The 27,904-nt window shown below is 55.5% G+C and overlaps 2 protein-coding genes across 4 annotated transcripts; both read left to right on the top strand.

Annotated features, from left to right (window-relative positions):
• The first annotated feature begins 443 nt into the window (after positions 1-443).
• Positions 444-15,842, top strand: JAML (junction adhesion molecule like). Of its 3 annotated transcripts, none has more exons than XR_006287029.1 (9): positions 444-779; positions 3,575-3,629; positions 6,430-6,593; positions 7,092-7,317; positions 7,839-7,977; positions 8,825-8,885; positions 10,522-10,617; positions 11,006-13,138; positions 15,680-15,842. XR_006287029.1 is itself a non-coding variant. In XM_043534103.1 (9 exons), exons 3-9 carry the CDS (start codon positions 3,581-3,583, stop codon positions 11,246-11,248), a joined length of 978 nt encoding a protein of 325 aa, XP_043390038.1. In that variant the 5' UTR covers positions 444-779; positions 1,888-1,939; positions 3,575-3,580; the 3' UTR covers positions 11,249-11,988. The 3 variants fall into 3 exon arrangements, 2 of the variants coding, with proteins under 2 accessions (XP_043390038.1, XP_043390040.1); XM_043534103.1 differs by lacking the exon at positions 15,680-15,842 and adding an exon at positions 1,888-1,939 and having other exon boundaries at positions 11,006-11,988; XM_043534105.1 differs by lacking the exons at positions 444-779; positions 15,680-15,842 and adding an exon at positions 1,654-1,939 and having other exon boundaries at positions 11,006-11,988.
• SCN2B (sodium voltage-gated channel beta subunit 2) lies at positions 15,407-27,904 on the top strand. Its single transcript, XM_007062380.4, has 4 exons — positions 15,407-15,919; positions 20,554-20,720; positions 22,098-22,308; positions 23,097-27,904. The coding sequence occupies exons 1-4, from the start codon at positions 15,850-15,852 to the stop codon at positions 23,294-23,296; spliced, it is 648 nt and encodes a 215-aa protein (XP_007062442.1). The 5' UTR covers positions 15,407-15,849; the 3' UTR covers positions 23,297-27,904.

Genomic DNA, 27,904 nt, shown 5'->3' with positions numbered 1-27,904 from the left:
GGCCCCATTTAGGAGGACATGTTGTATAGTAGATTTGATTGGAGCTGTCTGCTGTGATTAAAAGTTGCTGAAGGCAATGATCTTTATTCTCTGAGAACGATCGGAATACGACTTTACTTTAAACCAACTACATGAGGCAGGTTTACTTTAGCTCCTTTTTGTTAGCATCCCTGATTCTTGGGGATTGATAAACCCCATCTCAAAATTGGATTGAAATTTGTTTTAGGGGCACTGGCTTGTCCAGGGCTGCAGGAATGAGAGACAGACAGAAGGGGAGAAGATTTTCAAAATAAAAAACAGGCTGATTTAGTGGTGGTGCTTTTTAGAGAGACAAAATTCTCATACGAGAGACTATGCATGTGTTGTGTGTGTATAGTTTGCTACTCTTGGTACTGCCAGCTTTGGATTCAACCGTGACACTCGTGTGTGTTTCCCAAGAGTTCAGGCACATTCTAAGTCTGTGGATAGCCGCTTTTCCCCTGGTAATGTGAGTGCTGTGTGTATCTACAAGCATCTGTCTACAACCCTCTTCCCCTTTGATCACCAAAACCCTTTCTGCATTCTGACTAGCAGTACCTTCCCCTTTTAACTTAAAAGCGACCATCTCCCTGCAAATGGGACAAATAAGAGATCTGAAACTGAGCTACGTTGTAAATCCCACACGTGCAACCTCAAGCATCTGATTCACTTAGGCCATCGTAGAGGCTCTGGTAGGTCTCTGAATTAGTCAGCGGAGAACACTTTGCGTGAGAAGCTGGAGGTCTGCTACAAACTCTCTGGTGAGTATCTGAATAATTTTTATTCATTTTCTTTCTGAGAGCAGAGCTCGGGAATGTTTAAATGCTCTGAACTCAGCTACCTAGCAGCTGAAAGCTCCCAATGCTCAATAGCTCCAAATCCATTGTGTTAAGGTTCTCTCGAGGGACAGTTATCACATGGAAGGATTGTGATATCTTAGTGTCATAATGTACTTGACAGAACCCCAATGAGCTAACTCCATTGTCAGCTGCAACACACAGAGTACCTGCTGCCAGATTTGCTGTGCAGAAATACTTAAACTGAGTCAGTGATGGGATTCTGAGTAATAAGGTAATAAATAGATGGAGGATTTGGTGATGCTCAGAGTCAGATTCTCCAATGATTAATGGTTAGGGGCCTGTTAAGTGCTGAGATGTTTTGAAACTCTGGCCATAAGCGTCACGATAGGAGCAGCTGGATAGTGAGCACTTCTAGAATCTTGTCCCCTATTTAAGTGTCTCACTGGAGATGCTGTTATGACAACCTAGCCCCACATGAAAATTAGGAGGAGTGTGACCAACCTGCACTGGGAATGCTGCAGCCAGGGATTTTGGAGCTGTGTGCATGGAGCTTTGCTTTGTTTATTGTATGTACGAACAACACATGCTTCAAGCAAGCCCTGAGTGCAGAATAGACCTCTCAGGGCAGAACTGTAATGGGCAGATTCTAAATACTTAATTCTTTTTACAAACATTTCTTTACTGAGAGGCACAAGCAAGGAGAATTACAGAGGTCCTTGATACTGCTAGCTGGACTTTGATTCTACAAACACACAGAGGGCAATGGAAGGTAGGGTCCATTTTATACCATTGTATTTAGCCAACCACTTGGAAAGTCTTAATTTCTCAATCTCAAAAGCAGTTCTGCATCCATGGCAGCTGGTGATGGCTCTGGATTCCATTCCAGGAGCTGCAGGGGCTTTACCAATTTCCAAGGGGCTGTGCAACTACAATTGAATGAGGAAAAGAAATCTGCAGCGATGTCTGTCTGAGAAGAGGTGAAATCCTTTGTAGTGAGGATCCCCAGATTTGGTGTAGAATTTTCCTTTCCCGATTGGTTTTGTACTATCCCAGCATTTTATCATTTCAGACCATTCCAGAGCACATGCATAGAGCCAGCGCACTCTGTCTTACATCCCCAGGTGTGTGCCATTCATTTTCACTGGTTACTGTTGTTTGGGTGTTCAGCTTAAAGGAGACTCTGCCTCGTGGAGTTTGCCATCTAAATACCCCAGACTTGTCACTCATGGCTTCCTACTGCGCCAGTGCTGAAGGCAATGATCTTTATTCTCTGAGAACGGTCGGAATACGACTTTACTTTAAACCAACTACATGAGGCAGGTTTACTCTAGCTCCTTTTCGTTAGCATCCCTGATTCTTGGGGATTGATAAACCCCATCTCAAAATTGGATTGAAATTTTGTTTTAGGGGCACTGGCTTGTCCAGGGCTGCAGGAATGAGAGACAGACAGAAGGGGAGAAGATTTTCAAAATAAAAAACAGGCTGATTTAGTGGTGGTGCTTTTTAGAGAGACAAAATTCTCATACGAGAGACTGTGCATGTGTTGTGTGTGTATAGTTTGCTACTCTTGGTACTGCCAGCTTTGGATTCAACAGTGACACTCGTGTGTGTTTCCCAAGAACTTCTTGTTCTGAAAGAGTTGATCATCAGATGCTGAGCAAAAGCACAGCTCTGAGTGTGCCTGCATTCATTCGGTTTTTCTCTTCGCTTGGAACACAAAGTGTCACACTGAATGCGTCTTCCACTGATTTGTTCCTGTAAACACAGAGCTAATTCTGTCTGGTGCAGAAATGACGCTGGAACAAACTTTCAGTGGTTATTACCATTTTTTTTTATTCATTTAGTAAAAAAGGGGACATTTCAGGTGTACCAAAAGAAGCTCTCCTTATAGAGGTTTCCACCGTTTGAAATCCAGCACTTTGTTGCTAGTGACTAAAGGTGTTACTGTGTGATCCGACCTCATTGAGAGGGGCTCAGACTTTTCCAGAGCACTCTAACAGGGAGATTGTCTGAAGATTAATGCATCTGGATTGTTAGTATCAGCATAAACACTTCCTATCACCTGCCATAGCATCTGTGAACAAACCCAACCTAACCACCTCCCATTTCTGCAGAAACTTTAGGCCTCAAGCCAAGCTGAAAATTCATTACATAAAAGGAAATTTTAAAACCAGACCATAAGCTCTCGTCAACTTCCCCTTCACGTAGCTCAGAGTTGTCTCAAACCAGAAACGTATCTGACAGTTGCCTCATGGTTTTCAAAGAGTGTTGTAATGGCGGGACTTGGTGGATTCATTAAACTAAATCCCTGAGACTCTGAGGATGAGTGAAGGGGGAGTATAGGTCAAATCCATCTCAGTGAAAGCAAAGGAAGTGTCAGTCCAGCAACCCCGTCCATCTCTGAATCACCTGCTTGTTGGCAAGAGAATGGGATGTGGCTGCAATACAATCACTGGACAGAGCGATGGAGGGAACTGCTCCCTGAAGGTTGGAGCTCTGCTCTTTGGGGTTGACTCCAACCTTGCCTGTTACTTGAAGGGAGTTGTACCAACTCAATAGCACGGTCTCCCTCTGTCATCACTCAAACTGCCAGAAAGTCCCCTGCCACCTGGCCCCTGTTTTGCCATGGTTTGGGTGTGCGTCTTGTTAAAGCAATGGAGGGAGCTTGGGCCAAGGCTGTGACTTAGGTACTGTGCATCCCCTGGAGAGAGCAGGGGCCCATGCAGCCTCTGTTAACTTGTCTCTCCCCTTTTTAGAGTGAAATGAGAATGGTACCTGCCCTCACTCTCGTGCGGATACTGCTGTCACTGGGTAAGCAGAGATCCTGCTTTTGCCTCCCTTGCCTTCACCCCTGGAAACACTGCCTGCTTTCCCCGCCCTTGCCTTTGCTTAGAGATCCACCATAACTCCCGCACAAGACGTTACTGAAGTGTTCACTCATGACAGTGAATTTCAGAGCCCAGGCCATCCACTGTGAGGGAGCTCATGGGGCTGGGAGCCTGGAACTCTTTCTTCTAGGCCTGCTGCTGAGTCAGTGTGGCCTGGCCCTGGGGCAAGTCACGTACCTCTCCTGTGCCTCAGGTCTCCAGCAGGGAAGCTAATAAGCTGCTTGTGTGGTGCTTTGAAGGCGTACAGGGGCATGAGCTGAGCATCCTCATTAACGCTCATGATTTCTCTGATCTCTGAATGCTGGGCACTCCACCCTTCTAGCATGGCTCCCATGCACTGGCCTCCGCCTGCAGCAGTACTGTTGACCTGGGATCTGCACTTGCTCAGCCAGGCCCCAGCAATAAAGCAGGGTGGGAAGGAAGAGAAGGGAGGAAAGCAAGTTTCAGCTGCAGGGAAGCGTCTCCGAGCTATTGATTTTTGGAGCTGCAGAGGCATCTGGGTGCCTTGAGCTCCTTCTTTGCCCAGTGTTCTTCACTGAAACTCCCCAGCCAGCCCCAGAGGAGGCCTGTTTGCGAAACAGCAGCTATAAGAGCAGCACTTTGCATTTATTATTTACAGAGCACCAGCTGTGCACCTGGTGCTTCGCAAGGGCTCTGCCCTGACGCAGCTCCCCCCAGAACTCGGGAACAGGGCTAACGCATCAGGAAAGCCAGGAGTCCGTGCTGCATGATCAGATCGGCTTTAACGCCTTCAGCTGAAGATCCCCAGTATTTAAGGAGCATGAATGGGAGAATCAGCCCCCTGCCTTCTGGGATCTGTTAATGCTCATTTTGACCCTGCCCGTAATTTCCCTGTGGTTTCCCTCCCCTGGGAATTTCCTGTTGCTTCCCACCTTACCCCTGCCCTCTGCGCGGCTCACCCAGCCACCTCCCTCTGTCATCACTCAAACTGCACAGCCTCTGGGACACTGAGAGTTTGGCTGCTGCTGATTCTGGGGCCTTTTCTGCCCCCTAGTCTCCTTTCCTTGCCCCCATTCTCTAGCCCCTGCCCTGCAAAGCTTGCGCTTTGTGCCAGCGAAGGCTAGGACAGTTTGACGCGGCTCTGTTTGTTTCCTCTGCCAGGGCTCTCCAGCAGCCTCCTGAGCAATAGCTGTGTGCAAACAAGCCGAGGACACAGCCAGCTGGGTTTGAGAACTTCAGGGCCATGGGTGGGGAAGCAAAGAGGGAAGGGCTGAGAGAACTGACATTCACACACTAAATGCAGCCCGTGCACCAGTGCTATGCCAGGCTGAGGGTGCTGGAATGACCCTCGCCACAAGGATGCAAGGCCAGTCCCGTGGTCAGAGAACTAGTTTAAGACTTGGGGACCTGGGTTCAAATCCCTGCTCTGCCACAGACTTCCTGGGCGACCTTGGGCCAGTCACTTAGTCTCTGTGTCAGTTTCCCATCTGCACAACGGAGATTATAACCCTGCCCTGCCTCCCAGGGGCGCTGGGAGGGCATCTACGTTAGACCGTGAGTGCTCCGATGCTCTGGTGATAGGCAGTGGTACACGAGAACAGTTCATGAGGAGCCACAGCCCTCTGCTTCAAAAGAGCAACATGGCTGGGGCTCGTGCGTGGAGCGCTCTCCCACTTCCTGTTCCGTGCCGACAGGAAGTGAGGCCGGGATTCCCCTGCGGGGAGAACCGGCACCGTGGGGCTGCAATGCCCGGCGTAGCCGGAATGTCTGGACTGGCCGCACTAAGGCTGCCGCTGTGGAGAAGAGCAAAGCGGCCTAGTCCTGTCACAGCTTGCGCCAGCCCAGTGTGAATCCTGGGGTGCAATTTTTGACAACCCCTCCACCCCTAAGGCTTGGTAAAAGGGATCTTCCCAGGACATGGTGCCAGGGCAGCAGTGCTGGGGGCTCGCTGCAGTGACCCTGTCCTGAGGAATGGCTGGGCCAGAAGCATTTAGTTTGTGTCTTGGCTGCACCACGGGCCTCTGCCCTGGAGGGTATGAGGCGTGAATAGGAAGCATGGCCCTAGGGGAGGCCGTGCCCATAAGTGGGGGCAATAGCAGACCTAGCACTTCATCCTCAGCTCTGCCCACCTCCCAGAGGTCAGGTTAGCAGCAGCCCATCACGGCATCACCCTGGCTTCAGACTGCGGAGGGACAAGGCCTCAGCCTGGGCGTAACAAGCTGAGACATGTGCAAAGCAGTGGGCCTGCATGGGGCGTTGCTTCCAGTCCTTTCAAATGCCCCTCACCTCCACCGACCCAGTCAGAGGGCTCCCTCTCCGGTGCTGCTGGAGGGCAGAGAAGGAAAGACCATTCTGCTGGCTCTGGTGTCACGGTCAGGAGGCTCTAGGACTCTACCAGCAGCCTGGGGATACTTGGCCCCAGGCTGTTTCCGGCAGTTGAACAGCTGCATGGACCCTCCCTCTGGGGGGAAGGAGCTGCCCTGGCTCCCCATGTCTGGTGATGTTTTGTGAAGGAGCTGGTTCAGGGGGTGCAGCATTTTGTGCAGTCAGAGATAGGGGGAGGACTCTGCCTGTGTGAAGGGAGCAGGGTCTGCCAGGCTGGGTGCGGGGAGGGTCTTGGTCTCTTTGGGTTGGAAGGGATGTTTCGAGGCTGAGCAGGCACCTGGCAGGCCCAGGCTGATCTAGGTAGCACTGCTGTTCTCTGCACCATGCTGCATTCTGCAGCTCTGGGCTCATCCCTCTTCCTTCCTTGGTGCCTGCAGGGAATGGGGGGGTGTTGGCTGGCCTGGTCATCACTCGCCCCAAGCTGGAGGCTGGCTTAGGGGACTCTGTCCTGCTGGAATGTTTCTTCCAAAGCCTGGTGCCAGGGGACTGGAAGGTGACCAAAGTGGACTGGATACATGTGCCAGAAAATAATACTCAGGCGGTGAGTCCAATTGCCAGGAAGGGCTCAGGGTAGCACCACAGGTCCAGGGAGAACGGGACGTCTGGTCACAGAGCATAGCAGAGCCCCGGGGGGGCGGGCAGAGATACTGTTCAGCACCCCCAGCTCAGAGAGAGCAGCAATTTCTAAGGGGGATGGAAATCCAACTCTGCCCGGGGGGAGAGGCTGTTCCTAGCCGACAGCTGTTCTGAGGTCACTGGGTGAGGCGATTTGGAGGCACCTCATCCCAGCTCCTAGGTGCTCAAGTCACAGAATCCACCATATCAACTCGGACTGACTGACCCCTTGTTGGGCCTTTCAACAGAGAGCCAGTGGGCCGTAGGCTGCAATACCTCGGAAGAGCGACCTGCCAGGGCAGGAAGAGGCGTGTAGTGGGGGTGCCGGGAGGAGCAGCGGCTGGGGGGGATATTCAGAGGAACTAAGTCCGCACTTGGGCGTATATTGGCATCCAGCCACATGACGAGCCGTATCCCCTTGCAGGAGGAGATGGTCTTCTACTACTACAGTAATCACAGCATTCCTGTGGGACGCTTCCAGCACCGAGTGCAGTGGTGGGGGGATGTGGCCCGCAAGGACGGCTCTGTGAGGATGCAGGATGTGCAGGCGGACGACAGCGGGACGTACGCCTGCGAGATCCGGGTGTTTGGGCGGAGCAGCGTCTTCAAAAACTACACCGTGCTGCACGTGGCCTCTGCCGGACGGAGATGTACGCGCCCTCCATTGCTCGCTTATGCCTCCCCTTGGCTACTGGCCAATTTCACAGCAGCCTCATCGGCTCACCCTTTCGCTGAGGGCAGTCTCCCCTTCCCCTGAGCCAAGTGCCTCCCTTCAGGATGGGGCTGTGTTGGCTTAAGGGCCCCCGGGTCATGCTGTCTGCAGCCCTATGCAGTCACAGGGATGTGCAAGCAGGAGTGTGGTGCTGGCTCACCAGGGCAGGTTTGCCACCAAGTGTGAGAACTGGGGCAGAAATCCCCAGGTTTGTGCAGCCCCCAGGCTCCGTGCTGTGTTCCCTGGAGACGGATCTCTGCCCCAGTCCTGTGGGAACCAACCAATCTGTTACCAAGGGGAGGAGACAGCCACGTCTCCTGGATGCCTTTGGGGGTGATGTGCCCCTCCCCAGGTCTTGGGCATCCACCAGCATGGGCTGAGCAGAGACTGACTCCTGATGGCTAGTGTGCTGGAGCAGAGACATTGCTAACCCTGCTGCCTGTCTCTCTCACCCCCAAGGGTCCGGATTTGCAGTGGCCCAGGACTCCAAGAGCACCAGTAGCAGTGGCTGGGGGGCCATCCTGGCTTACGTCTGTGCGACCACCTTCCTGGCCCTCTTGTTGGGATATGGGCTGAAGAAGTTTCTCCAGAGGCAGAGGTAACAGGCCCTGGCTCCCACGGCTGCAGGGTGGGTGTGGCATCATCCTGCCTGGTGGTTACCTCCTGCCACAGGCCAGCACGGGAGAGGGGGACGCTGGTGGGATGCAGGTGAATTTCAGCACCTGGGGAATCCCGGCCTGTGACAGCTCGAGGTGACCACACACGTTATCCTCCTCTGCCCCCTGGTGGCTCAATTGTGTCTGACCTGCCCTGCCCTGCCCTGCCCTCTCCTCTCTCGTCAGTGCAGGGGCTGCTCCTTGGGTTCCACATGTGCTCCTTTCCCTGTCCCTGCTGAACCCGCCTGTTCTGGGAGCTCTCCTCCTCGCAGGGAGGGTAGGGGACATCCTCTTCTTGACATGCCTGATCCCCCACTGCCCTGGTTCGACAGACAGATCTCTTGTCTGGTAGGGAGGGGAGGCAGAGTGCTGGGGTCCCAAAATATCCTGGCCCATGTGCCCCTGCACTGGATGGGGAGGAGCTGCATCCCTGGCTGTAGCAATTGCATATGGGACTGGAGCCCTCCTGTGCACAGCAGGTTGCCGCGAGGCCAAGGCGTATGGGGTAGGTGCAAGGCCAGTCACTAAGAGTGAGGGTCCCTCCACACCTGAGTATGGGCAGAGAGGCCCAGACTCACTGGTATGGAATGGCTGAGCAGCGGACTTGGCCTTTCCTTGCTCCTTTCCATCGCCAGGGGTTCCTGACCAACAGGAAGGCCAGAGTGTCGGGGAGAAATGCAGACAGAGCCAGGCACTAGTTCTGGAATTAACCCACTGAAGTGTGGAGGGGATGGGTGGAGATGACGGCTCCTGTGGGAGTCAGCTTCATGCAATTGATGTTCCTTCCAGACGTACGGAGAACGGGCCCCTGTCGAGGAGTCGGGATGGCGGCAGTCGGGATGAAGCAGAGGTGAGAACTCAGTCTCTGCTTACCAAGCTGAGTGGGGCTAATGTTGCCAGACCCTGTAACAGGGAAACACCAGAATCCAGGGGATAGTTCCTGGAATAAAAGGAGGATTTGGGACAGCCGAGCTGCTATCCAGCCTGCCCCAGGTACTGAATGCGTGTGTTCACACATGCCTACGGCCAGTAAGGAAAGCCTGGCATTTGTTTTGCTGTATCATTGGCCATTAGTGTAGGAGGTGATTGGAATTAACCCCAGATAATTCCATCCTGCCATGACTCCTAATTAGGAGATAGAAAAGGAGTACTTGTGGCACCTTAGAGACTAACCAATTTATTTGAGCATAAGCTTTCGTGAGATAATGTCTGTGGAGCAGAGTGAGCTAACGGGCTCCTGCTGCTACCTAAATGCCCAGGCAGAGACAAGATCTTTATGTTCAAAGCAGGAGGTGTGGGGCCTGTGACAATGTTCTGTCCCAGCCACTTTGTTGCTGTTGCAGCCCAGGACTGGTGTAGGATTTATCGTCATATCAGAGGGATGTGGGACAAGAGCTGCTACGTTCTAGAACAGACAGATTGTGTGCAATATAACTAATCGAAGGGCAGTGCAGGGAGTGTAAGCTAGTGGTTAGGCTGGGGCAATGGGAACCAGGGATTTTGGATTCTAGTTCCACGTTAGCCACCTTGGCAAGTCACTTCACTTCTGTGCTTCAGTTTCCCTGTCTTCAAAATGGGGATCATGATCCTGCCTTAACATGCATGGGGCTTCATTAATGAATGTCTGCAAAGTGCTTTGATGTCCTCAGATGACAAGCACAAGAGGAGGGTAAAGTGTTGTTGTGGCCTTAAAGGTACAGAGGCCCTGAACACTCACAGTGAATAGACTTCAGTGGGAAAGTGGGGGCTTCGCATTCCCAGGATTTGTGGGGATCTGTTGTCCCATTAGGAATAAACAGGCCCTTTACTTTGTCCAACACTGTATCTATTTGTTCAGCTTTCATCAGAGGATGCAAGGGTCTTTTTCACACAAGGTACTATGAAGGCAGGGAGTTTAGTATGAGTCCCAGCCAGCACAAGAGTCACCTCTGCAGTGACACTAGCTAGGATAAGCTGATCAATGCGCTCAATCCTCATGCTTCAGGGCATGAGCTCCTCACCAGGGTCAGGAAGGTGTCTCCCCACACAGGAGAGGACTGCCCCATTGGATGTGTTAAGGGGGCTTTACACACCTCCCTCTGCAGCATCTGGTGTTGGTGACTGCCACCAGTTAGTGGGCGTCAGACTGCCCAGGCTGGGGACTCTGCTGGCCAGCATGCATTTTACTTACTGTAATGCAGGTTACCCTGATGGTTGCTTTGATACAGCTGTGTTGGTAAGTGACCGCCCCCCCCCCTCGCCCAGCATACCTGAGTGGGTCGGGAGGGGAGCAGGCCAAGGCGTTTGGAGCAGAGCTGGGCCCTCCGGTGAGCTATTCAGCATTTGTCTATCATCCTGCCCACCAGATGCTGGGAACTCTCAAAACAGAGGCTGCCTGGTCCTGCTCTGGAGAGTCACCAGCTGAAATGAGCCTCTGGAAATACCCTCTGGAACGGGCATGTCACAGGCCACGCAGGGCCTGAGTCTCTTTCTGATCTTCCTGGCAGGAAGGCATTTACTCCCTCATACCCTGTGCGGAGACACTCAAGGCTGGGCAGGAGGCAGAGCTGTGGAGCAGAAAGGACATGACCTACATGACCATGGTGAGCTCTGTGTCAGGAGGTCCAGCAGCTGGGGCAGGAGAGGAGACCAGGGCCCCCCCCAAAACACAGGGCCTGCCATGCACTGGCATGACCCCACTGATATCAACTGAGGGCACAGGGTGGGCAGTTTGCCTCCAGGCGAGCTGTGGGGTTCTAGCCCATTTATTTGGCGGTGATGTGGAATTGGGGATGTAATACCAAGGGTGGCTTCTGGATGCAAACTCTATAGAACTCTCTGTGTAAGGCAGGATCTGTTCTCTCTGCAGGGCAAAGCAAATGGGGACCTGACTGACGTAGTTGGGTTGATCCAACTTTTTAGTATAGCTCAGGTCTAACACAGCCCCCTGGCTCTGACAGCGCTGATGGCTTTGCACTTTGTCCCCTGCAGCACCCCTCTGCCGCTTTCCCTGGGGCGGACACTGCACTGCTGGAGAACAACGTGTACGTCCAGCTGCAGAGGAAGAAGATCCCAGTGGAATGGCTGGATGAGGGGAGACTGGGCTATGAAGGAGCCCAAGAAAGCAAGAAAACCTGTGAAAAGTCCAACTGTCCAGCGGAGGAATTCCCTTGCCCCCTGGACTGGGGGAAACCACCTCTGAGCCCAGCCTGGCATGACAGCCAGGGACATTGACCTCTCCCAGGGACAAACTCTACCCACTCCGTCAGCATACCGCAGGGCTGGTTTGTCCATACAGGGTATGGGCCGTATCACTCTAGCTGTCCAGGTTATAATCTATTTGTGCTGTGACAGCACCTGCCAGCCCCAGCCAGGATCGGGCCCCATTGTGCCCAGCGCTGTGTAGACTTGCGGCTCCTTGAGGATGTTTTCGAAAGGGTGACCCCATGCTCTGATGGGGTTGCTGCTGTTTTTGCGACTGCGCCGTGAGCCCAGCACGGCCTGGCCTGCACACAGGGCAGTGGGAGGGCACGTCTTGCTACCTGGGGCAGGCCAGGAGTGGGGCACAGGAGGGCGATGAAGATAAATGGACTTTGCTCTGGTTTCACCCTCATTCTGTGGGCGGGACAGTGCCCTGTGGCAGAGCTTCCACTCTCCAGCTGGGATATTGGTCAATGCCGTCAAAACCCAGCGAGAGAGAACTCCAGGGAGAGTCCCACCTCCAGACGAGGAGGAGGAGGTGATCGGGTGTTGGGTGCCCTGCAGCTGCCTGAGCTGGCCTGCTTCCTGGGCACCTAGCGGGCTCTGGGCTGCCAGCCTGGCACCTTCCACCAGAGCCACATGGGAAACAAGCAAACCGACGTGCGGGGGAAATAGTTCAGTTGAACTGTAGCAAACCCAGTGCTCTGTGTGTGTAAATAGATGTGCACCACCACCCCCTACACGTGTTTGTGTCTCCACTTCTACACTTGCAATAACTAGGAATATTCTTCACTCTGTTCTACCTGGACAAAATCTGCACCTGAGGTTCCAAGTTACTGGCAAAAATGGGACTGGTTCAGCCCCTTATTTCTGAGTGGGTCAGCTCCGCTCCCTGCCCTGTCCTGGTCTCTTTCCTTGCGCGGGGGTTAAAACCCTGCCCCCAGAGCTCTGCCAGAGGCCTCTGGCTCAGCCTCTGCTGGGGCCAGCTCTCCCTCCAGGCTCCTTCGATAGATGTTTGACGCCTCCACGTGCAGTGACCTGAGATGGGCTCCTCCATTCCTGGAGAGAAAGGGGGACCACTCACTGCGCTTAGCCAGGGCGCTGGCACGTGGGCCAATGCAGCAAAAGTTGCTGTATGCTGCAGTCGTTTGTTTCACATTGCCACCCCACTCGTTTTCTGTTGGTGAGGCAGAATAACCGGAGCGAGGGGCTTCAATATGCCAACAAATTTTTATTGAAGTTGAAACAAATATAAGGCTGTAAGTAATGACTAAGGGCCTGTTATGTCAGAGCTAACGGTGCCCCAGACAGGAATGCTTGGGGTTATTCACTGTAGCTGGGAGACTTCATGCTACACAAGCAATCGATCTACTTTGTGATTTTAGTATATAATAATCCTGTACTTTAATGAATAATCTGATACTTCAGGTGCATTCTCTCTGGCAGGGTCACGAGGTACTTTACAAACTATACATGGTTTTCAGCCCCCCACCTTGTGTGTGTGCGTGCGCGCGCTTCCCTGTTCGTGTCTCACCGTTTTGCTAACCTGATTTCAGGGTGAGTCTCATGCTATTTGGTGTTTGTCTTGAAGCCCCGGCGCTGGGATTCCTGTCACTATGTGAGACTCTCAGCTCTCGTTTAACAAGAGAGAACTTCTAGCCCTCATGGTTGCAAAGAAAAGCTTGAAAATGTGACCCAAGTGCAACCTAAAGGCTCAGACACTTGAAGGCAAAGAAAACAAAACCCAACCCCAAATCTCACAACTTCTAATCCAATCTCATGATTTTGGGGGCCCGATTTGTGACTTTCGACTGCGTGGGCCTGGCACCGCTGTCCGATGTTGCCAGCGTGTCAGTTCATGGCCGTTTCCCTGCCTGCCGCGCTGAGCAATGGACTGTTTCCAGCATAAGGGCAAGGAAGGAGGTACTGAGCAAAGCTGGGAGCCTGATCCTGCACGAGTGCTGCTGTCCACTGAGTCCTGCCTGGCAGGAGGGAACAGGGAGCTGTGCACCTCGTTAGCCTGACAGGAGCCTGCTCCTCAGACACGTGTGCTCCCTGTCTTCTTTATTCCTGAGCTCCTGTGGTTTGACCTCTACCCTGCTCAGTGAAGGTGGCCTCTGCTCAGATGGCCTTAACCTGTTCCCCTTGTTGACACAGCATGGTTCAGGAGGTGGCTTTGATCTCTGTGTAGTAGGGAACACATGGATAAGGGCTCACCCTCCCCCATCCTGGGGACCAGGACCCCTGTGCTCCCCATCATCAATTCCCTCCCCATCTGTACTCATTTGCCCCTGGGTGTTAGATTAGATCCCATTCCCTCATCCCGCCCAACAGTGACTTCAGTGCTGGTGAAAAACCGAGGGGCTGGCAGGGTGAGCTAGTTCCAGGTATGATGGGAGCAGATGCTGGGTGCATGTCCCTATGCTGCTCCCTGCCAAGGGAGCGAATGTCTCAGTGGAGCATCCAGACCCTGGAGAGCCCGTCAGCCTGGCTGAGGTTGAGGTGCAGGGTCAGTCTGGGACATGCCGCTGGGAACACCTTGCAGCCATTTGGGTCGGATGCTTGCCCTGTTCCTGAGCCCTCACTACCTGCCCCTTCTGCACCGGCTGGGAAGAACAGCAGTGAATGTCTTGCTGTCTGGGATGGGGGAGGTGAGCGCACATCCTTTGCTGCAGCCAGAGCCGTTCTCAGAGGCCACGCGGCGCTGTGAATTACCGCTGTCCGGGCTGAGCCTGGTCTCGGCTCTGCCCGGAGTCTGCTGCACGCGGAGAGCCAGAGCAGGCTGTGCTGTGCCGGAGAGAAAGGCCAGAGGTGGGCAAGCGCCATCCACGCTGGCTGGAGGAGAATTCTGCCCCCCGAGCCTAGGAGAGGGACTCATTGCTGCGTGGCCTGTCAGTGAGGCAGCCCCAGACGGGTGTAGCTGATGGTCCCCGGGGTGGGTGATGAACAGAGTTCAGATGTGGGCTTGGGCCACAGGAAGCGCGATGCAGGTGGCACGAACCTACCTGATCTGTTAGAGCAGGAGCCCTAGCAGGCGAGGCCCAGGACTGTAACAGCAAGGGGGGTGCTAGTCAGCACTGGGGCACGGGCAGAGCAGCGTGTGGCGAGCTTGCGTGGTGATGGCAGCGTTGGTTCTCTGGCCGGGCTGCGTTTTCCCCAGCGCTCTGCAGAACAGGGCTCTGAGGCCCAGGCTGGGTCCTGGCTGCGGGAGAGCTGAGTTCCCACAACGCTCTGCAGAACAGGGCTCTGAGGCCCAGGCTGGGTCCTGGCTGCGGGAGAGCTGAGTTCCCACATGTGCTTCAGTCTCCACTAGGCGGTGAGGGATTTTCCTGGCAGGTCTTCATGCCAGTGGGTGGCGATCGCGGCGCTCAAGTTCCTCTCCAGCCCTTAGCGAAGGGAACTGCATTAGCCCCAGAACTTTCTTCCAGGAAAGCTTCTCCTGCCCCTGCCTCTGCCCACACCAGGGAAACTCCCCTGGGCCTCCCACTCGTCGTAAGAGCCCATAGCATGGCTCTGCTCCGGAGATGGCTGCATTGCCTTTGCTGGCCTCTAGGGCCTGTGTCCAGTGGTTTATTGGCTCCTGGGACAGCAGTGCCCAGGGAGTTAGCAGCTGGGTGTGGAAATGGTCATGACGGTGGGAGCTCATTTGGTGGTTTGCAGCCTAGGGCCTGGATGTCACAGCCTTATAATGGGGAAGGGGAGCCGCTGGCTCAGCAAAGAGCACGTTTCCTTCTCCAGCTTTTAGCCAAAACTTTTGTGGGAAAACAAAGAAGGGAAACCCCAGCCTGGCCCTGACCCAGCCCCGTCAGAGGTTTGCCCTACCAAGGGTCTTCTCACCCCACTGCCAAGCAGCTGTTATTCCAGAGCTCCGGGGTTCCCCTGGAAAGCGTGATTGGCAATCAGTCCCTTGCCGCTCTCCTGCCTCCAACCCAACACACCTGCACGAGGTCTGGCAGGAAGTAACTCTCTGCTGTAGGGAAGCCAAGCAGGGCTTGGGAAGCTGCGAGATAACACCTGAAGGTAACTGAGAGCCCACACAACATAAGGAATAGAGAGCAGGCCCGCTGGGGGTTAAACTGAGCCCGAACACAGGCTGCATTGCTCAGGTATGTGCTTAGCTAACATGTGATAGTCCCCAGAGCACCCCGGGAGTCTCTATAGGAGAAACAAACCCTGCGTATTACTTAGTCCAGAAGGTGAAGAGAGACTAACAGTCTGCAATAATACAGCCCTTCCTGCCCTCATCACAGGCACTAACTGGCTCAAGAGGAAACCCACTCCGCTCTTTGATAAGGTGGCAATTTTAAACAGGATCAGGCACCAGAACCCCATCCCAGAGTGCAGAGCAGGAGAGAAGCTGAGAGCATGTTTCTTTGCTTCTGAGGAAATTTTCAGGCCCTCCCATGTCCTTTGATGAAATCCACCAACCATAAAATTTACTGCTTTTTTTTTTTTTTTTGATAGCAGCACCCCTCCAGCCGGCCATATTGGAGGTTGGGAAATAAAGCAGCTCTAAAATTATGTGTGTCTTGGAAATAACCCAGTGCACCTGAAAAAGACAAAGCCAAACAGCAGCAACAAAAACCAGCCACAACAAACACCAAAATCTTCGCCATACACAAAGGTGCTTGAAAATGAGCAAGGAGCCTTGGGTTCTCCGGCCCACCTTGTGCCTCACTGGGCTCAGCTTGCTTGTCTCTCTGGGTAAGTTTCTACTGCACATCTTGCATGCAGGCATCCGACAGGGACCAGCAGACCACAGCTGGGGAGCACCATCCTCATTAATGCAGCTTCATCACCCCCCCAGCATAATCCTGGGGAAGGGACGCGGTGGGAGCGTGAGGGACGGCGGGTCTGGCTGCTGCTGACGTGGGAACTGGGGACAGAGAGTGGCTAATGTGCAGTTTTTGTTGATGTTACAGATGAGACAGTAACCTGTCTGTAAAGTCGGCTCCGGGCTTGCATCTGCATCTCTAAGCTAGCCTGCGTAGCTTTCCGCAGTCTCTCCAAGTGCGCCTGCTGCAGGTGGGGTAGTGCCTGGTGCAGGTGGAATGGCTGGGGTTGTTGCTCCTTTGCTCAGATCCGGCAGATTGAGAAGCAAAGTGTCTAACGTGTGTGGTGTGTGTTTCAATGCATTCGAGGGGCTGCCCTCATTTTGTTGGATGCTGGTGGGGAGCAGGGTGTGTGGCGTGCTGGGCTGTTGGTCTCCGTTGCTTGCCTTTCTGCCCTGCCATGGAGCCAGGAATGTGTGTCAGCAGCTTTTTGTTTGTATTGATTCCCTGCAAGCAGGAGACTGTCAGATTAAAACATAAGTAGTGTTCTGGGGAGCAGGGGCTTTGCTCTCAGACAGACTGGGAAATGGAGGAGAAAAATGACAGCAACTCCCCATCTTCAACGACTAGGAATCCTGCCTGTCGTTTGCTTTAGAGAGGCTGCGTGTAATGCTGCCTCCCAAGCCTGGGGGAAAGGGGTGTAAGGGGACAGGTCATACAGGACAGTGTGGAGATCCGGGAAGGAAGCAGTCCAAAGCTATCAGCAGCAGGGAATCAAAGGACTCCGCATTAGCAGGGCTTCCGGCAGTGCCCACCAGCTCTGGGGAAGAAGCCCATGTTCCATGCTCTGATGTTTGCATGGAGAGGAATACAAGTGTTTACGCTGAGGAGCTGAATGTGCCATGTGTGTCGTCCCCTGTATGCTCTCCCAGGAGCCCTTAGCTGTGACACTGTCAGACCTCAGCCAGGTGACTAGCGCGGATGTCGCAACCCCCTCTGCTGACTTCACCGAGAGAGCCCCAAAGGAGACTCTGTATGGTGTCCTCTCTCCCCCGGTCCTGGGGGTGGGGGGGTCATTGGCGGTCGTGCCTCTGAGAACCCCGTGGCCTGACGTGCCCAGAGACCGGTGGAGCAAAGCACGGGGCAGGGCTCCATGTCCCAGCAGGGCAGGTCGCCCTCAGAGTTATCGGACAGGGAAAGGCAGCCTCAGTTTAGAATTCTCGTCCCCGTCGCTGAGTGACAGTGTTCACAGGCTGGTCAGGGCGTCAGGCTGGGCCCACATGTGCTGAGTCTGCAGCCGTGGCCTGGCCAGAGCCTGCAGCACTGAATGCACCTGGCAAGGTTTTTTCTGACTGGGCCTAAGCTCACGTTGCAACACTGCCCAAGCCCCTGGGCAGGTCAGCTCACTGCGCCCCGTAGAGCCGAGTTGGGAAGACGCCTGTCTGACAACTGCTGGAGTGGCTGCTGGAGTAGCTGGAACAGTGCAGGATGCTCTGTGCTCAGGTGCTGTACTTACCATCTCCAGCTTCCCCCTCCCAGTCAACATGGATCCCCTGGGCCTGGTGCGAGGGATTCTTTCCTCCCTCCCTCTCTCCAAGAGGCTGGGCTGAGGCTCTTCCCACAGCCCGGCAATCAGCCAGCAGGAATCACTCCCCAGGGCATATCTCCTGCCCGGGCTGGCTTTCCCCAGCACTCACCATGGTACTCTCTGAGCATCCCTCTGGCAGCACGGCTTGTCGCAGCAGCCCTGACTTGGACTGGCCCGGGCTGGGTTTGTACGTGGTGTGTGCTGTAGGGTATTTAGCTACGGAACTGCTATGGCTTCAGTTTTTGCATACAGCACCTTTAAATCTTTAAAAGCCCCATCTGCAGAAGCAGGAACCATTTCCAAAGGCACTGGCTCAGAGGAGACTGCCTGCCCCATGGCGCTCAGCTCTTTCAGATCTCCCTTTTGCTGCAATCTATCAGCTCTAGGTCTTCTCTTCATATGTGGGATTGAGGTGCCAAGGCTCAGGTTTGGATCTCGCTTTTCCAAACTCCGTTCGAAGGAGCTTCTCAGCCTTCCCCAGAGCAGTAACCTGGAAGGATGCTACAGGGCTGCCGATTTGGTATCTCATAGTGATCAAATGTGCTCATTTTACAAGACAAAAGGTTTTCTAGCTGTCACTGCTGCAAACCCAGCTGTGCGCCTGCCTCTCCCCCCAGCACCAGAAACTAACTGGAAGGGAACAAATTAGCTGGCTCAGCTACAACAGTTTCTCGGTCAGCAAGTTCCGGCCACACGGTGTCATTGTGAGAGTTCAGCGACAGCAACGTTTAGAGCAGCAGTCGAAGCCGGGATGGTCCCGCATTGTCAGAAAGGCCCTGCTCAGCCTAGGCAAGCCAGCTGTCTGCTACCCACATGCAGCCCGCTCCCATGAACCCTGGCCTGTTTCTGGGTTCCAAAGACGACTCTTAGTGACGCTGCCCTGGCCCCGTGTGAGGTCAGGTGGGGCCCCCAGCCCTGTGGGCCGCGGCAGCCCGTGGGGGGTGCTGATGGGGGAGGCTGCAGAGACCCAGCTTTTCGTGTGGCTGAGCTGGGCACCCCCCTGCTGAGCACAGCCCAGGGGGGCCAAGGCGCCTTGGCAGACACGCCTGGCAAAAGCCTGAAGCTGCAGGTGCTGAGCGGCTCCTGTCCTGCACCAGCCAGAAATGCCGTGAGTCAGACACTTCTGCTGGGGCTGTGTCCTGGGGGAAGGGGCCCCTGCTTCTTCTTGCACAGGGTCTCCAACTCCCCAGCTGTGATGGAGTGCTGATCTGGCTGCCTCAAGCATTGCAAATGCGGGGGGGGGGGGGGCATATGAATCTGGTGCTGGCTCGGCGGTGCTTGAGACCGGCATGCTTGTCAGTCTCCGTAGAGCAGGTCTCTGCTGCAGTAGGGAAGGAGAGCTTGGGCCTGGTGGCCCATTCAGCCCTGGGCCTCTGCTGAGTGGGTTCGGGGTGCGTTTCTGTGACCCAGATGCTGAACCACGACCCACCTGCTCATTACACCAAACCCCGCCCATTGCGCACTGCACTGGGGTGTGCTGCCCAGTGGGAAAGGCCCATGCCCTCCCCCACATTTTAGCTCCTTGGCCTCTTTCCTGCAGCCTCTTACCCTCTGCTTAACTTCTCAGTGTTCATGTAGCTTGTCCCGGTGGGAACGCTGCCAGCCGGGCTCTGCCCCACAGCACAGCCGGGCTCGCTCCCCAACCAGAGCTGAGAGCAGAGAGAGGGGGATCCACCTGGTCCCAGAGCCATCAGATGGCATCAGCCCCTGGTTGCTCCCAGCACAGCCTTGGACCTGCAGGCGTTCTGGGGAATTCAGTGGGGATCCTGCCCTTACAGACCTGGCAGGGGGAGCCTTAGAGCAGGACGGGCGGGGAGAGTCAGAAAGGAGGAGTGAGCGAGCAGAGGGGAGACACGCAGATCTGGCCCTGCTGTGAGCAGCATGAGCCACTGTGGTCTCTGCTCTCCCCAGTCCTGGATTTGGCCAACAGAGTGGGTGGGAGCCAGGGTGGGGCTTGGCAAAGCGATTGGGGTGGGGGGCGCAGGGAGAGGGGGAGGTGTAAGGGTGTAGGGAGCGGGAGGCAGAGGGAGCTCCATGCCATGCTGCCCCAGGGCTAGCTTTCTGCCGCCTGAGCTGTGTGTGTTAATCTCTCCATTTCTGCACTGCAGTGTGGGCTCCACGGCAGAAACCAGCTCTGTCCCCTCTTTGCCTGCAGGAACATCTGGCAGCTCGGCCTCTTTACTGCCAGCCTGAGAGTGTTGCTCAAACGCCAGCTAAGGGGGGAAATGAAGTGAATCTGCGTTTTCCCCACAGCCCCCCGAGGCCAGCGCTGGCAGGGCTGGTCACTTGTCCTGTGCGTCCTGCCTGGAATTAAATCTGATGAGCGTAGCCATAAATTTCCCCAGCGGATGCGGCACTGAGCCCTGCATAACTGGTGCTGCATCCAGGCCTCTGCATAGCTCATTCAGTGCCCGTGAAAAGAGTTCCCCTGAAGTGAGTGCTGAGTGGGGAAGGGCCAGGAGAGATCACAACGCCTGCAGTGCAGTTGGGGGGCAGCAGGGCAGTGGCGCATGGGGCTGTGACAGGTTGCTAAACCAGACAAGAGGCTTGGGTTCAAATCCCATGTAGGTGGGTTATCCCACTATCCCATACACACAGCCTCTCTCTAGCCAAGGACTAAGGCAGGTCCTTTCAGGTCAGCTCTCCCTGTGGGGCAGACAGGCCAGTCTGGGATCAAGCTGTGTCTGTCCTTTGTGTCCGAGTCATCGGGTCCGTTATTACCCTGCCACTGGCGAGGGGAGAGCTGAGAGGTCAGCGCAATGCTGTGGGCTGATTGGCGTCCCTTGGAAAAGCCCCTTTTCCTATGACTGTGTGTTCTGGGTACCTGCCGGTTTCTCCGCCCCCCGGGCAGTTCTGCCAGCAGGCCAGGCCCACAGCCCCCAAGGGGTGGGACAGACTTTAGTGCTTGCAATTTTCAGTGTTTGTTCACTTCTTCCTTTCTTCTCCTCCCTCCTGTTTCGTTCCTGTCTTCTCCCCAGCACCGTGTGGGCTGGGCATGGAGATCATGGCACAATCTACCGTCAGTGCCTTGAATGGCACATCCGTGCGTCTCCCCTGCACCTTCAACTCCTGCTACAAAGTGGAGAACAAACAGTTCTCCCTGAACTGGACATACCAGAGATGTGAGAAGTGCAGCGAGCAGCTGGTAAGTACCTCCTGCAGGGGGTTGTGGGCCCAGCCCTGAACCATCAAACATCATGAGCCAGGCCCCCCAAAATCATGACATTGGCTTAAAATCATCAGATTTACCAAAGTACTAACTTGGGGCTCTCGTCTGCTTTCGGAGCCGGCAGGGTCTCGTTTTCAAACTTTTCTCTGTACCAGGTGGGCTGGGAACTTCCTGCCTTAAAAAAAGGGAAAGAAAGCTGAGATTCTCCTGCCCTGGCGACTCCAGGAGCTGGGCTTTAAGGAAAACCCCAAATGTCACTTGGCTTGCTATAAAATTTCAAGAGCTGGCGACACAGATTCGAGTCCCACAACCCTGTTTGCAGGTCTCACTGCTGACTGGGGCCCGCTCTGAGGCCGTGTCTCAATGTGTGCTCGGGGGAAGCTCCAGTGACTTTGCAGGTAAAACGCTGCAGCTCTGTCCTGTGTAGACACTGTCTGCGCTGACGGGAGGTGCTCTCCCTGAGAGGCAGCAGCCAGGTTGATGGAAGAATTCTTCTGTCGCCCTTGCGCTGTCTACACCAGGTCAGGTCGATGTAGCTACGTCTCTCGTGGGGGGAGGGGTGGAGATTTTCACACCGCTTAGAGACGTGGCTATGCTGATGTCAGTTCCTGGTGTAGTCTAGGCCTGAGTAAGGACTGAGTAGAAAGAGAGCAAGGCCCCAGGCTTTGGTCCTGAGCGCGTTCCCGGGGGATGAAGGGGAAGGAGGGAAACACTGAGTGGGGAAAGGTGTGGGAGGATGGGGATTGCTGACCCAGCACTGGGTCTATCCAGGTACCCAGATCCCACTCCCGTGTGAATATTAAAGCCCTCTGTATCTGGAGGGAATGTCCCATTTCCCGGGAGGTGGCCACTGCTCAGGCCAGCCACATGTAAGTGGGAGCGGGTGGGACTAGCTGGAAATGAGGCAGAAGAGGGCAGAGATGAAGGACTCTGTCCAGGTGCTGAGTGGCTGGCTGGACCCTTGGTTTGCTTAAACTTTCCTGCTATGGCTGAGGCAAAGCCCAGGCAGAAAACAGCCATGAGTGACCAATGCCCTGGCCCCGGCTGGCAGCTCCCAGTGCCCTGACCCAGGGTGGCCACTCTCAGCCCTTGATACCAAAGGAATCCCTCCTGTTCCCACTGGCAGGCCCAGGACCCTGTAGCTTTTGGGGGAGCTGTGTGATTGTCCCAGGGCAGGGTGATCCCAGCGACGCCAGGGGAGCCGTGCTCTGTGCGGCGTGTGCCTCAGGGAAAGGAGGAGAGGTACTGTGGTCTCCGACTGGCCACCCAGGTCTGGCCAGCTGAACTCTGTGGGCACCAGCATGGGTGTAACATGCTCTGCGTTCTCACTGCCCTGCCGCCGTCTCTGCCCAGTTCCTGCAGTTCCGGATGAAGATTGTGCACTGGCGGCTGGATCGCTTCGGGAATAGGGTGGAGTTCACTGGAAATCCCAGCAAGAACGACGTGTCCTTCACCCTCCACCAGGTGCAGCTGGAGGACGAGGGCACCTACAACTGCTACGTGATGAACCTGCCTGACAGGCACCGGGGCCATGCCCGCATCTTCCTCAAGGTCATCACTGAAGGTGGGTGCGCAGCTGGCCTTGGCCCGGCTCGACAGGAGAGGGCCGCTGGGGGGGGGCTGCTGTTTTATATTGAACAATGGTGGAGACAGCAGAGGCCAGAGCTGGCACAGTGTAAGCAGCTGCCCTGCCCTTCCGTCCCAGCCCGCATCCCACAGTGGCTCCAGCTCGCCTGGCTGATGGGAAGTTTCAGTGGGGACTCGGGCTCGTTTGGCTGGTGACTGTCCCCAAGGTGGCCAGGAAGCGAACCCCAGTGTTGTCCCTCCTCGGACAGGTTTCAGAGTAGCAGCCGTGTTAGTCTGTATTCGCAAAAAGAAAAGGAGGACTTGTGGCACCTTAGAGACTAACAAATTTATTTGAGCATAAGCTTTCGTGAGCTACAGCTGATGCACTCCTCAGACAGTTACTTCAGGGTCTCCAATCAAGGAAACCACCCAACGCCCCCATCCTAGCATCAGCTGGCTGTGGGGCTGGTCCCAGTGTGCCCTCCCCTCACAGGCCATGGGGCAGTGCCAGCCGTGGCCCGTGTGATTAATGTGGCTACATAGGGGCTTGCTCCTCCCATCTCCAGGCCATGCCTCTCAGCACATCCCTGATTCCCACCCATGGCCTGTCTGTGTGTGGGGCCCTGCACAAGTTTCCTCCCATCAGACCCCACATAAGGTAGGGCAGGGCCTGGATTTGCCAACGTGGTCCCATTGGTGCTGGCAGGAGCTGTCTGGTTTCCCTGCTGCTCAGACTCCCTCGTCCCCCTGGCCTCTCTCCTCATCTGCCCTGTTCTGCCTCTGCAGTGCCCCCAGAGCGCGACTCCACGGTGGCTGTTATCGTGGGGGCCTCGGTGGGGGGCTTCCTGGCCGTGGTGATCCTGGTGCTGGTAATCGTCAAGTGCGTGCGGAGGAAAAAGCAGCAGAAACTGAACACAGACGACCAGAAAACAGAGGAGGAAGGGAAGACAGACGGTGAAGGGAACCCTGAGGAGGGCACCAAGTAATGGCCCCCTCTCCTTTCCCCCTGTACAGTGTGACCCCTCGTGTGCTTCTCCAGAGCACGGATTTCAGACTCCCCAGAATTACTGAGCATCCCTCATCTACGTAACCAGCCCCGACCCCCAGGAATCCAGGCTTCAGTGGGGCCCGGGGAGAAGACTGCTGCACACCTGGCCTGGGCTAGGGCTGGGCGGAGGTGGGTGAATCACCTGAGCCTAATGCACCTGTCTCCTGCACCAGGCTGCCGCCTGCTCCCACCCACCTCTCCCTATGAGCCAGGAAGAGCCCTGAGTGCCAGGACGCTGCCCAGGGCGGGGGCTGGAGCAATCCAGAGGCTGTGGCTGAGAGGGAGGGAGATGGAGCTAGGGGAGAGGGAGGCAGGACCTCCCCGGAGAACCGTGTGGGCGGGGAGTGAGCAGTGGCTTTGGGGAGGGAGAGAGGGCTGCAGCCTCTCAGCGTGATGGGCAATGGAGCTGGGAAGGGGGGGCCAGCAAGCCCTTCTGCCCTAGGCTCTGGCACTGGTCTGAGACGTTAGTGTGCTGGCCAGGGGGGAGATTCCTGTGAAGGCCAGAGGGTTCTCCTGTGCCTCCTATTCATGGCAGAGCCTCGAGCACAGGGGACCCTTTGCTATGTCAAGTAATCTGATTGATCTCCCTGGAACCCCTCGAGCTCCGTCACCACGGGCCAGTCTCCTCCCCAGGCCCTTCTGACCTGCTCCCATCCACAAAGGCACCCGGCTCCTATCCGAACTTTGTAATGGGCATTAACAGGGCACCAGAGTTATGGGAAGGCAGGGGGTGCAGCGCCTCTGTCGGGCAGGGACACCGGGCAGAGGGCGTAGCACCAATGTTGGGCAGGAGGATCGGGGGCGGTGGGCATAGCGCCTCTGTCGGGCGGGAAGGCAGTGGGGGCAGTCCCTCTGTCGGGCAGGGGGACGGGACGTTGACAATTCAGTGGAGGCGCCTGTGTTTTCTAGCTGGTTATTTTCTCATCCTTGGCGGGGATTGACACAGTCTAATTTCTTGCCTCGTCTCCATCCTGGCCAAGCCACGTAAAGGAGAGCAGGGAAGTGTGGGCGTGGGCCAGTTCGGCATGTGGTACTGCAGGCTGGTCCCAGGCACCTCTTGCCAACTGCCATGAGGCCTTGGCATTGGGTCAGTCCTGTCCCCCAGGGACTCCTTGCTGCCGCCTCCTTTTAGCCAGCAACTCCCTCTTGGAAGCAAATGGGCAACTCTGGGCAAATGCCAGCTCTGATTCTTGTGCCCCAGGAAATGAATTCTGAGCAAGCCTTGCCTTCAGTGCCATGCGCTGGTGGGCGAAGAGGCACTGCCAAATTGCCAAGAATATAGTAACTGCAGAAGCCCCCTGCAGAGAGATCGTTCTGCTGCTAAACAGAGCCATGGAAGCATTACAGACAGGGACCTCCGGGACGGGGGGACGTCCATTTTCTTCTCCTCCGCTCTCCCTCTCGCCCCTCCCGAATTGCAAATGTAAGCCTGCTCCTGGCTTCCCTCGTAGGTGAACAGAGCGTCTGGGCTGCCCCCAGGGAGGGAGTGGGATTGCGCTAGGGGTGTGATTGGAGACTAGTGTCCCCAGGCTGTGCACTGGCAGGGGGTTCGTGTTTTAAACATTCATGTGATAGGCAGGGGAGGGCCTGGCTTGGGTCCCTCAGGCTGTGAGTGCCAGAGCTGGCCACAGGGGGCTTACCCCAGGGATACAGACCTGACTACCTGGAGCCCCAGTGAAGTCTCTTTATGCGCAGACCCTTCTGAGCACAGAGGCTCTGCAGCATGCTGGCCTGGGGCTGTTTCTGGTAGAGGGAGAAAGGCAACCATGCCCAGGGCGGCTGGGTTAACATTTGGCCTTGGAGAAGAGGGGAGCCGTATCTTTGCCTGCGTTCATGCTTGTTACCGCCCTTCACAGACCATCCAGCATTTTAGGGCCGGCCCCTGAGCCTGCAACTGATTTTCCATGGGCCGGATCCCAAGGGCCTGATTCTCTGCCTGCGCAAGGACTGGAAACAATGCTGTCGGGCTCTGGGTTTATGTTTCCCAGGCAGAAATACTGACCCATTTTGTTTGCAGTCAGTGCATGGAGAGGGCTCTGCAGGGGTTGGCATGGGCTGAGCATGGGCCAGGGAGCCTGGAACGCCGGCATGGCAACCCTGGCTCTAGCAGATGCCCTCTGTAGCCCTGGGGCAGGCATTACTTCCCCTCTCTCTCCCTCAGCTTCCCTGTCTGTTACAATGGGGTAACAGCCCTGCCTCCCCGGGGGCTGTGGGGCCCAGTCACTACGTCCTGCTGCGAAGCGGGGAATGCGGGGCTCACGCTGTCGACACATTTACTCCTCTTGTTAATGTCACCTGAATACGCTGCCATGGACTGTGCCTTTGCCTTGCCTTGCCTTCTCCTGCAGGGAGATACAGTGCGAGGAGAAGCAGAGGCTTTCTGGGAGATGGCCCTGGGCTGCAGTAGCTATGGGGCTGTGTTGTCCCCAGTCATTGCTAGCTAGATGATGCCCATCAGCCCGTGCACTGGTGCTGAACGCTGCTGCTTTGGAGTGGCTTGCTGCAAGGCCTGCTCAGCATAGTGGAGGAAGTGTGTAGCCGTGTGCGTCCGAGTCCATATTTGGGCCCAGGCAGCTGAGCCAAAGTTACTGGCTTTGTTACATTTCCCGGGTGGGTACTTCTGATGGAAAATCTCATGCTGATGCCTGTAAAATTGAACTTGCTGAGTGGGGTGGGGGCGGGGGGACTCTGTGGGCTGCTGTTGGGAAGGTTTCCAGGGCAACAGTGGGGCCAGGGTGGGGCTGGCCTCTGCTTTCCTTGAGCAACAATGTGATGTAAAACCTGCCTCTTCCAAACTTCCTTAGGAGCAAAGAACAGCGTGCCACTGCCAAGTCAATACACTGCCAGTCAGCCCAGCGGGGCGGCATCCTTGCAGGTCCCTTGGGAACCTGCCCTGCTCTGCTTTCCCTGCCTACTTCTGCAAGTGGGAGGTGCTCTGTCTCAGCCCCCAGGATTTCTACAGCTTGCTGGGACGAAGCCTGTTCCTCTTCCCTGCCCTGTGCACAGTGGCTCCACAGCAGCCCAGCCCAGCTGGGGGAGTTTGCTAGGGGGGCTGTTTGTTTATTAAAGACCTTACGTACCCACTGGCCGGGATAGCACGGGTGCTGTGAATGGGCAGATTCACTTCCACAGGGGGCTCTGGCTGGGTCCCAACCTTCTGTGCACCATTCTAAGTGCATTGGATTGCGGGAGGTAATGTGGGCTAGAGCAGGGGCTGGGGGGGACCAGAACTCCTGGGCTCTGTGTCTGGCTCTGCTGCTCTCCCAGGTACCGTGGGTCTCAAAGGGGGATTAGGAGGCCTGCCTCACAGGGGTAGTTGGGAGCTATGTCCTGATTGTGTGCGAAGCTCCTGGGGCCCCTCGACGAGAGGGGCTAGAGAACGGCAGCGTTGGAGCAGTTGTCGGAGGATAACAACGGAACCGGGAGATTGGAACTCCAGGCTGTTAGCGATGCTAGACACAGGTGGGAGGAACTGGCCCAGGAGCTCTCCCCCTGCCAGCTCAGACCATGGGGGGACCCGTCTTTTCATTTGAGGGGCCCCTTCTCCTTGCCCACCCAGGTTTATTCCCCTCTAGCTGCCAGTCCCCGTCATGCACGCTTGCTCCCTGCCAGGGCGGTAGCAATGCATGGAACCCCCTGGGGCCGCTGCTGCATGAACTGGGACCCATGGTCACTACGCTTCCCTGGGGCAGGGGCTGGGGGGAGCTCAGAGCTCCTCTAGGGGGCTCTGCAGTGCCACCCACATAGCCCTTGGCCTCGACTCTTTGCCCTCCGCCAGCGTTCCTGGCACCCCCATCTCTGGAGCCTAGACTTGGCCACAGCGGGTGCTGTATTCGTGCTGCAGGAGATGCTGTCGCACCCAGGAAATGAAGGGACAGAGATGTATTTGCAGTGGGGAAGCCACCTCCTAAAAGCCTGTGTCCATTTCCTGGCTCTGAACCCTCATGGCTTTCCAGCGGGGATTTTGCATTTCCTCCCTCTGTCCCCGTGCTCTGCCTTGCTATGCATTATCATCAGTTATGTGTACAGTCTGAATGCGCTATTTATCTCCAGACTGTTGTGTGGCTTCCCAATCTCTGTGGGGCTTCCACTGCCACGCAACACCCAGGTCTCATAATCTCTCATCCAGTTAAAAAGGCACACAGAGGAGAGCCAGCTGGAAGGCAGGTTCTCTTAGGACCGGCGCCTGCTCCAAATTTGGGACGAGAGGCTCCTCCTGGGCCAGAGAGTGACTCTTTTGTGGCCAAAGATCTTTGACTTTGGAAAACATCTCACTATTGACCTTGTTTCTGCCTTTTATTTCCTGCACACATTGTCCTTGGATTGCAATTTGCCAATGAGTTTGTACAGAATACACAGTGTAGGTCTATCTCTGTATAAATATATACTCATGAAGGCATTGTTACAGGTAGTGTGTCTTTCATTTTGGTTTTGTATCTTCTGATCTAGTTGGCCAGATCTGATGATGTTCTCACCAAAGCCTGCGTGCAGAACGTTTCTATTGCTCTTTGTACATTTCAAAGCAAAATAAACCCCACCCCACAAA

Source organism: Chelonia mydas, chromosome 22 (assembly GCF_015237465.2).
Source record: "Chelonia mydas isolate rCheMyd1 chromosome 22, rCheMyd1.pri.v2, whole genome shotgun sequence".
Lineage (NCBI taxonomy): Eukaryota > Metazoa > Chordata > Testudines > Cheloniidae > Chelonia > Chelonia mydas.
The sequence above is the reverse complement of the archived record's forward strand: the minus strand, read 5'-3'. Positions and strand labels throughout refer to the sequence as shown.